At 49.1% G+C, this 10201-nt stretch overlaps 1 protein-coding gene across 1 annotated transcript; it reads right to left on the reverse strand.

The window, feature by feature from the left end:
* Nucleotides 1-763: 763 nt before the first annotated feature.
* On the reverse strand, nt 764-4860 carry GDF2 (growth differentiation factor 2). Its single transcript, XM_061163072.1, has 2 exons — nt 4515-4860; nt 764-1713 (listed from the first exon to the last, which is right to left on the reverse strand). The coding sequence occupies exons 1-2, from the start codon at nt 4858-4860 to the stop codon at nt 764-766; spliced, it is 1296 nt and encodes a 431-aa protein (XP_061019055.1).
* Between the last annotated feature and the right edge of the window lie 5341 nt (nt 4861-10201).

The following is a 10201-nucleotide window of genomic DNA, read 5'->3' on the forward strand; positions in this document are numbered from 1 at the left end:
GTAGCCCAGTCATCCTGCTGGGTTCTGTTCGGACTTAGTCCAGTTTGTCCCCCAGTCCCCACCTCCCAAAGTCTAACTGTCTTCAGTTACCAGGCGACCTGCTAAACTGCAGCAGGGTACTTGGGGAGGTCCTTGGCTTTAGTGACTGACGGACCTGTGGAGATCCGTGGATTGGAATCAAGCCATTGACTGTAGCTACTTGAACTGTTGCTACTTGGGCTACTTGAACCCAAGTTTTGGCTCCCATATATGTGAATTGGGAGTCATGATGCCCATCTCGTGAGCTGTGGGAATAATGTCCAGTGGGTGTGGCACACACGGTCCACTCCTTTCCCCTTTATTCACTGTGGTTATTGGAATAAATCCTGTCTCTCTCACTTGCTTTAATTCCCATTAATCTGTGTGCATCTCCCGCTTAGACTTCTCGGCCTCATTTTTGCTCAGTTTTCTGCTGACTCTGGATTATTCTTTCTCTTGTCCCCATTTCTTCATCTCCCCTCCCACCCCAGCAACCCTTCCAGGCTTTCCTCTTCTCCCCAAACCCTATTGCCCATTGGCATTCCCTCCCCTGTAGTTCAGCCCAGTGGGGTGTGCTTGGGGTGGGCCCTGAGAGGGAGAGCAGGTCTTTGCCTCAAGGACCTGCTGGCTCCCCTTCCTTCTCCAGATTGGCACACAGGTGGACCTGCTCCCTGTCATGCCCAGCGGGACACAGGACCTTCACTAGGAGCCCGTCCACCCTGCCTCCCCCGCCCACAGGCCAGCACTACCTGCACCCACACTCTGCCACACTCATCCCTTCATAGTGGTACTTGAGGGTGGGGACCCCCATGTCATCCTTGTAGAGGATGGAGATGGGGCTCAGTTTGGTGGGCACACAGCAGGCCTTGCCCACCTTCATGGGGAACTTGAGATGTACCAGGGTCTTCACGATGGCATGTTTTGTTGGGGTCACATCGTCAGCCAGGGGGAAGAAGCAGCCACCTTTACATTCAAAGGCATCATACTCCTTGGGCGCAATGATCCAGCTGTCCCAGCCGATGTCCTCGAAGTTCACCCGCAAGGAGGTCTTCTGACAGTGGTTGTTGGCCCCAGCACTCCTCTTCCGTCTGACCAAAGATGACTCCTTGGGCGTGTGGCTTTGCACATCCTCCTCCTCCTCATCTTTGTTCTCACCTGCCTCCACCGCAGTGCTCTTGGACAACTTCTTGAGCACACTCTCCTGCTCATGGCCGATCATCTCCCTCAGCTCCAGCCTGGTCTCCTTAGTCCCGTTGCTGTGGTCGTTGGAGAAGACGACAAAGAAGGGCAGGTTTTTGGATCCTGGGGGGACACTGATATCCAGCTTGTCACAGCCCTTCCTGTGACTCTCCACTGTCACTTCCAGTTTATTTTTGCTCTTGGTGGAGTCTGCCCGGACCCACCGCTTCACGGCACTGGACACCTCAAAGGTCTCCCAGCCCTCATCCCGGATGTCTTGAGACACCAGGAAGGTCTTGGTTCCCCCAGGAGCATCCCAGACCTCAGCTCCATCCAGAACGTCATAAATGACCATGTTTCCTTTCAGCTCGTGAGAGGAGTCCATGTGACTCTGACAGGAGAGGTAGAGTCGGAGCTCGGCCCTGGTGATCTGCTCATGCCTGGGAATGGAGATATTGAAGAGCAAGATGTGCTTCTGGAAAGGGAAGTCTTCTGTGGTGGCTATAGAGACAGCATCTGAAATGCAAATATACAGTCGTCTGCTGGGAGGGTCTGTTTTCACAATACCAAACCTGAGACTCATGATTTATATGAAAGGGCACTGGGCGTGACACTATCTCTAACAAGTCTCTCTTTGGTTTCACTCAAGACCTTAATGTAGTAGGGCATTTAAAAGATACATTTGACATCTTCCAAAGAAAAACAGAGTCAGGAGATGTCTTGCATTGAAACTGACAGCTCCAGCTGTTTACTGAGCACCTAACATGTGCCCACCTTTGCATACTATATTTTAATTTTCTCTTAATATTGACCCAAGGAAGATCTAATTATTATTACACTCTTACAGATGTGGAGACTTGGATTTAGCGTGTGCAGCTGCCAAAGTGCACACATCCTGTAAAGATCCTCACTTAAAAAAAATATTAAAAAAGAACCAAATAAACAAAACGTCAAAGCACACTATCAGCCTCAGAGTGCAAATCCTGAGTATAAAATATTAATGGAGAGATCCTGGGAGGGGATGGTGAAATTTTATTACTACAGTGTTAAAAATATCACCTAAATCATGTAGAAAATTATTCAGAATTGTAACTTATGAGCAAAATGAAGGAAGGTGGGTTTTTTTATTTTTAATGTGTGAGGAAAAAATAGATTAACCTCAATGGCTTGGTCATGTTAGACATACATGGAGCTTGCCTTTTAGCCACACAACTGTCTCTCTTCCCACTTTCCTGGCTGACTCTCAGCCATTAGCACATCTCTATTATACCATGGCCTGGTCACAGGAGGGAAGACAAGTTGTGTTTTCTGAGCATCTACTATGTGCCAACATGAGGGGAGAACTGTGTGCTGTCATGAAACCTGGAAGCATCTGACAGTCTAAAATTCCAATCCTGATTCTCCCTCTTCTAGGCTTATGAACTGGGAGAAGTCCTGAGTCTCTCTGGGCCTTAGTTTCCTCATCTGTAGAATGGGGCTCCATCCTACCACCTTCCCAGGGTTGGTGTGAAGCTTTGACAAGATGGCACATGACACCTACCCAACACTGTCCCTGGTTCACAGCAGATGCTCAGTCATACTCCTATGTCCTCCCCAGAAACTGTGCGTGCTCCACGTTACCTGTGCATGCCCACCCCAAGCACATGGCCATTCACACAGCTCTCTGTGTGCCCTCACTCAGCATGGAGTGCTATTCTAGTTTCTGTACATGTGTTAAGCCCGCTGTGTCATATGCAAGTAGTGAGTGGGCATGTGCAGGGCATTAGCTACTGGCTATGCTCTGTGGCATGCCTTGAAAATCGCCAAGGGACCACATCAGATATCTAGAGAACAAGTGCTCTCTCTGCCTCAGCCACACTCAGGCTGTTTGTGATAATGATCATGCCTCCACAGCAGTACTGGCCACAGGCAGAGCTGGGATCAGATCAGAGCACTTGCTTCTGGGACACAGACAATGCTGGGGGTAGGGGAGCAGGGAGGGGTCACTGAGATGGCTCCCAACACTGGACTCCCAGACTACAGGATTTGGTGATTAGGGTCAGCCAAAGAAGCTCAGCCTTTCCCTAAAGCAGGGGTTACAGACATGTCCCATGGGCATACTGTGATGCTGGCAGTATCTATATTACCTGCAGACTGCATTAAAAAAAAATTAAACTCATCTTTTAGAAATAAGACAGGTCCACATTAAATCTAGATTTTTGTTTTCCTTTGGGGCCATCAGGGGCCTCCCTGGTGGCTCAGATGATAAAGAATCCGCCTGCAATGTGGGAGTTCTGGGTTCGATCCTTCGGTTGGGAAGATCCTCAGGAGGAGGGCGTGGCAACCCACTCCAGTATTCTTGCCTGGAGAAACCCCATGGACAGAGGAGTCTGGCGGGCTGTAGTCCATGGGGTCACAGAGCCGGACGTGAGTGGGCTGAGCACAGTACGGGGGCCACTGGACAATGCAGCTTTGCTAGGCACACAGCGTGGCCACAGCATCTTTTCGATAGGGCATATGGTTAGGAGTCTGTAGGCCTCAAGCTCGGGAGGGAAGAAGTCCTGTGTGCCTGGCTGGTTAGAGGCTGCAACTGCAGAAAAAGCCTGAGCTGTGCAAACAGGTAGGACTGGGTCAGAATCCAGCTGCTTAACTAATATGTGAACTGGGAAAGTTCCCCCAGAATCTGCAAGCCTTGGCTCACTGCTCACAAGACCATGTCACCTACATGGTGTGAATTGGAGGACATAAGCCCTAAGTTGACATTCGTTATCTTCTAGTCCTACTAAATCAGGGAAATTATTTTATACTTAGAAAATAACTATCTTGCCTTCCAGTGTTACTCAGAGAAATTTATCTGAATTTTAAACACCTTTTGATGAGTGAGAATTCAGTCTTTCAGTGTTTAAAAAGACGCCTGTTAGTCAGAGGCTAAATAAGTTGTCTGTGTATAAGTAGGAAGGAGACAGGATGGGAAGGGAGAGGTAGGGAAGGGATGGAAGAAAGTGAGCAGGCATTCCTTCAGCACCTACTGTGTTAATGTGGCGCTGGGCCCAGAGAGGGAGAATTTTCTAGAGCAGAGCTGTCTGGTAGAACTTTATGCAATGATGGAATTGTTCTACAGTCTCCATTTCCTATAGGGTAGCTAGGCGTGATTGCTGAGCACTTGCATCCAAGCTACCGAAACTAACTAAATTATTAATTTTATGTCATTTAAATTAACCTAAGCTGAAACAAAGAGTCCCATGTCTCAAGTGGCCGCCATATTGGGCAGCGCAGCCATGGACCGACCACTGAGTGCCCCCGCCCCCACCCGGGGCGCCCCGTGGAGCCGACTCTACCTTCCACGCTGAAGCTGCGCACGATGTTTGACGCAGGGGTGGACGTCTTGTCGGTGGTGTATCTGTTGTATAGATCGATCATGTATTGCGGTGGCTCGGCTCGGGTTCTGTCCTGAGAAGGGACCCCACTCAGGTTGAGGTTGCGCAGGAAATCCACCTTCATGTTCTCCAGGAACATCCTCAGGTCGAAGGTGACCCCCTCCTGCTTGCCGCCGGGCCCCCCTACCAGGCGGTGGGCATCTCCCCCAGTGGACGGCCGCCCCCGGTTCTCCAGGGGCTTCCCTAGAGCGGAGCAGGCCAGTAAGGACAGCACAGGCAGGGCCATCCAGAGCGCCCCACGGCCCATCTTGGGATGCTCTCGCCCTGGTTTGGAGACTGCGGCAGCCGCGGTGTGTTAGCGGGTGCCGGGAGGAGCCCGGAAGGAGCTGGCTTGCATTGTCCTGCCCACAGCTCTGCACGGCGCACCCGGGCCAGTTCACAGGCTCTCACCCTTCTGCTGTCCCCGAAGTGCCCTCCACTTGTTCTTATCTGGCCCTTGATGCTGTTCAGGCCTCTTATCTAAGGGGGCTCTCTGTTAATGAAGGCTCTATAAACATCTGACAAACACACAGGGCTAATGGGAAGGACACAGCCTGCTGCAAAGAATCCGAGTTTCTCCTTGGGGTTATCGCCCCCTAATTAGGATGGATCCTTTCTCATTTCCTTGCCAGCTCTCAGAAGAATCTTGAGACAGGGTGACATATGCTCCATCTCCTGGGCCACAGAAACAAAGAGTCCAGGAAAGAAATAAGACCCAAAAGTCCTCCAAATATGGAAAAACAGCCCAAAACTCCCAGAAGCCCCTGGGCTGACCACTGGGGTGGGGTTGGGAGGTTAGTAAGAAGCCTGGTTCCTGTGGAACTGGAATGTGCATCTGTGGCTCAAGTACTTGGTGCCTTGGTCTCTCATCTGTCAAGTGAGTTCCTGAGTCTTAGAGATCATGGGTAAAGGTGGCACATATAATTTAGTGAGGTGGTAGAGACTTTGAAGTCAGACTAGATGTGGGTTCAAATCCCAGCTCACTCAGCCGTTCTTACATGCATGACCTGGAGCAAGTCGTTTCACCTTTCTGGGCCTCCACTTCAGAAGAGAGCAGTAAGGACTTAAGGTAATAAGTGCTAACCATTATGGCAGTCACTGCAAGCCCCAGTTGGTTGGGTGGTTACATTCTGCCTGCAGCTTCTCTACCCTGGGTCTGACTGAATGGGAGCTTGGGAGGAATCCCCAGAGGCCCTGCACCTGCCTGGCCTGCTCTCTAAAAACATCACTTACACACCAAGGCCTCCTGGCCCTGGCACCCAAGTACAGCTCTGTCAGTGGTCTGGGGGTGATGGTGCGGTCTTGATTTCATGTCATCCGGGCGGTTGCCTGGGCCATACTTGTCAGTCAGGAGAACCATGTGATCTGGGAAACAATGGAGCAGGGAAGCAGTGAGTCCAGGGCATGCCCAGGAGATGTTCCCCTGCCTGAAGAAGCTGAGAAACTGGCCCAGTTGAGCCCTGCTAGGCTTCAGGGTCTGTGTTATTTTAAGAACGGCAGGCCCACACTTAGATCTGTCCATTTCCATTGCATGTGGGTTTGACCATAGCAAAGAATAAGCATAAAATATTCTGGGAGTCTACTGTGAGGAGGATTTAAATGTGAGGTTTTTCGAAGCTGGTTAGGCTTCTGGAGGGGGTGGTGCAGTGAGCTAAGCAGATTCAGGAAGATGAACAAGGGGCCAGGGCGGGCAGGGTCAGAGATCCTGGGTGTGCATCCAGCTTTTCCCCACCCCTAGTGAGGGTGGGCTGAACCAGGAATCCCCAGTGGCCAGGCCTGGACAGAACTTGCTGTCCCTGTCCTTTGGGGACACTGCCAAGGAGGATGGATGGGAAGGGTGCCGTTTCAGAAGGGCTGCTTGCAGAGCGGGTAGGAAGCATGCTGGGCTTTGAGCCAACTCAGCTCAAGAACTCCGAGGCAGGGGAAAGATGAATGGGTGCACAGCCCCCAGAAGTGGGGCTGCAACTTTCCAGCAGGGAGTGGGCTGGGAGGGGCTGGGGAGCTAGGCAGGCACCCCCCAGGCTGCTCCATTCCCTGGAAGCAGCCCAGAGGCCTGTCATGTTCAAGAGGCGGAGCCAGGGGGCTCAGGGGGCGGGGGTGGCCTGAATGTGCTCTTGAAGCCGGAGGAGCTGCTCTTCGATGTTTTCTTAAAAACAGGATAGATTGCTATTCTGATGATAAGAGTACTAAATATAGTGCAGATATTTTGGAAATGCAAAGCATTAGAAAGAATGTAAAAATAACCTGCAGTCTCACCATTTTGAGATATATGCAGCTCCACAATCCCCTATTTAAAACTCTTGTGGCTGGGAGGGTTTTGAAGTTCAGGAAGCTTCAGATTTGGGGAGGTATATACAGTATATGGAGTGTATATTGTCATATCCCCAGTGGGGACAACATATTGGTATTTCTGCAGTGAAACAAATAAAAACACAAATCTCCTTTCAGGTCAGGTTCTCTCTTGAAAGGAATTGAAATAAACTTCAGGTCTTCTAATTGCTTTGGATTTGGGGATCTCGGATATAGGACGGCACACCTGTTTACATATGGGGCCATCACATCCGGTCATGGAGGCTTTACAGAAACACTGTCTGGAGGTCCTGGTCACATAGACTGCGATGAGGATGGCACCTGCAGACCTGTGCTCTGTGTAGAATGATCTGCCCCACAAACTCAGAATATCAATATGTTCATATCTCCTTTATTGTTTTTAAGTAATTACATGAGACCTCCTGATCCATATTGCTGGAAAGTCTGCTTTTCTTTCTCAGAGCATCCCTTTCCTGAATTGTCCATGAGCTCCGTAGGTTTGTTTAGTCCAAAAGAGATGGAGGGGCGATGGTATCAGTACAAATTCTAAGGCTGGAAAGGGAAATCAGGCTGGGAAAGAGGTCCTGGCAGGTCCCACCCACTGTTGCTTCTCACTGACACACAGTTTTGCTGCTGGGGTGGGTCCCACACAGTTTATAGCTGCTGATGCAGAGCTGCTGGGATGGCCTGGCAGCTCCACGTTTCTGCTCAGGTCCCCACGATGTCTCCAATTGGGCACCAAGGTAACAGTTTTCTTAAACATCCTCCCAGGCTTACCCTTTCTCCAGAAGGCACTCTGGTGGCAGGTTGCTGGGTGGAGAGAAGAGACCAGCTGTGCTCACACTCTGATCCCATCCTACCCTTTCCCACAGATTTCTAGGTTCTTATGGGGAGTTTCAGTTACGAGCCTAGACTCCCATTTTCCTCAAGGTGATTTAGAGCCCTTACTACCTTTCTGAATGAACCGGCCTTGGTTCCTCTGGACAGATTCCCTTGACTCTGGGTCTTAGGAAACAAGGTTTAGGTCTTGTTTTGTCTTTCCCAGATGACACAGGAGCCTCATGCAAAAGGATCCCCTCTCTTCCCTGCCACCTGCTTGCCTCAGGGAAGGGCTGCCTTGACTGCACCAAGATGATCTTATTTCCTACTCCTCTCTCCTTTTTCTCTTCCCCCAAGCAGTTTACTCTGTGATCTAGCAATTCTATTTCTGTATATATAGCCACAAGAATGGAAAGTAGGGTCTCAAAAAGATATTTGTAAACACATTTTCATGGCAGTATTACTCACAATAGCCAAAGGGTAGAAACAGCCCTAGTGTCTATTGATCCATGAATGGATAAACAAAATGTAGTATACCCACCCAATGGAATATTATTCAGCCTTAAAAAGGAAGGGAATTCTGACACATGCCATGACATGGAGGAATCTTGAAGATTTGCTAAATAAAATAAGCCAGTCACAAAAGGATAAATATTGTATGATCTCACTTATATGAAGTACTTAAGAGTAGTGAAATGTATAGAGATTAGAGAGTAGAATGGTAGGGGTGGTAATGGAGAGTTATTGATTAACTGTAATACAGCTGATTCGAGGGGGTCAGGAGCCCCTTCCATCACAAGAGGCTTGACCTCTCAAGTTCCACACTCACTCACTTATTGCTTAGAGGAGTGAAAGCAGCCCCACTCTGAGGTTCTACGGAGAGAGCATGAACCAGGCAGAGCAGCAGATTTGTCACTTCCCAGCTCCGTGCCTCAACTTCTTGAGATCCTGCTTACTCCCAGCACTTTGTCTCTGAACCATGCCCAAGTGGTCAGCAAATTTGTTAGAACAGTGGTTCTTAAAATGTGGTCCCTAGACCACTGCAGTAGCAGCACCTGGGAACTGGTTTAAAAATGTGAAGTCTTTCCCCAAATCAAAAACTCTGATTCAGCCCAGCAAGCTAGTCAAGCTCTCCAGGTGATTCTGATCATTCAAATTGACTTTGATAAAAGAGGAAATTCATATGAGCCTTCCAAGAGATCAAGTATGTGTATACTGCCGGGTATGGTATTTGGCATGTAGTAGATGCTAAATAACCAAATGAATAAACAGTTCATTCATTCCTCTGCTCACCCACCCTCTACATATACAAACAAGACTGCCAGGAGAGACTGGAGGAATCTAGGGTTGGATTAGACTTGAGTAAGAAAGAAAAGTGGTCCAAAGCTTGAAAGAGCACCATCATTTTAGGGAGTAGAAGAGAGGAGGAGATTTGAAAATCTCAGAAGCACCAGTTTATCAGTGAAGGAGATTTTATGTTTCTAGATTTTGGTAAAAGGAAATAGCCTTTGGCTCTAACTTCAGTATTTTGGTGCACAGCTTGGAGTCAGAGCTGCCAAAGTGGTTCTGCCCTCCTCGTTTTCCCACAGAAACCCACTCCAGCCTTCCTTGGCACATGCTGACATCAAACACATTTTGCACAAGCTGGCGCCTTCAGTGGCTTTATGCCACTAGCTAAGTCCAGCTCTTCCATCCTGGTGGAGCCATCTCTACTCCTCTCCATTCCTCTTCCCCTGGAGTCTCTTCCTCACACCTTCACTCCAGACTTCTTCAGGCTCTTTCATCATGGTCCCGTCTCCATCTTGGCTATAGAAGGAGCCCGAGTTACAGGCTATTGCTCTGATGACATTTTAAGACTGATTTAGACATACAGAGGCACCTATTGGGATGCCTCAAGCAAGACGTCTGGTAGTATCCAGATTCAGTTCCCCTTTTTGAATAAAAGGGTTGTACCAGAAGTTTTCCAAATTTTCTTCCAGCCTTACTATTTTCAGCTCACAGCTGTACTGTTGTTCAGTTGCACATGAACTAAGGCTCTACTCTTTCAGAGGATGTTAACTTCAGGATTAGGGCTCAGTGGCAGGCCACCACACTGCTCCCTCCAGACAGACTCAGGTGTAGTTAAGTGAATTCAAGGACTGTGCGCTTCTGGGCTGTGTGCTGGGACCTCTTGCTCCTGTGATCATGTGATGAAACAGAGAGAGAGAGAGAGGGAAAAAAAAAGTTGTTTCATATTTACATTTCTTTTTAAACCTTGCTTTATTGTAAGGCCACTCAGTGCCATTGAGACAACCCTAGTAGGCTGGAGGCGGGGAGGGTGGGGGGCATCACTGGCTGGGAAGCTGGGAAGTAGCACCAACCACATTGGCCTTGAACCTGTCAGCTTTGCATATCAAAGCCTATATTACCTGTGATCTTGGTGAGACATTGATGGCCATATCACTTACCTGTTTGGAGCCTGTTCTGAAGCACCAACTGGG

The sequence above is a fragment of the Dama dama genome, chromosome 15 (genome assembly GCF_033118175.1).
Source record: "Dama dama isolate Ldn47 chromosome 15, ASM3311817v1, whole genome shotgun sequence".
Lineage (NCBI taxonomy): Eukaryota > Metazoa > Chordata > Mammalia > Artiodactyla > Cervidae > Dama > Dama dama.

Bases quoted from the DNA above. Each gene is read 5' to 3' on its own strand.
- GDF2 (XM_061163072.1), bottom strand. From the start codon at position 4,860: ATGGGCCGTGGGGCGCTCTGGATGGCCCTGCCTGTGCTGTCCTTACTG. The intron at 1,714-4,514 runs GTAGAGTCGGCT...TTTGCATTTCAG, and splicing joins GCGCAGCTTCAGCGTGGAAG to ATGCTGTCTCTATAGCCACC.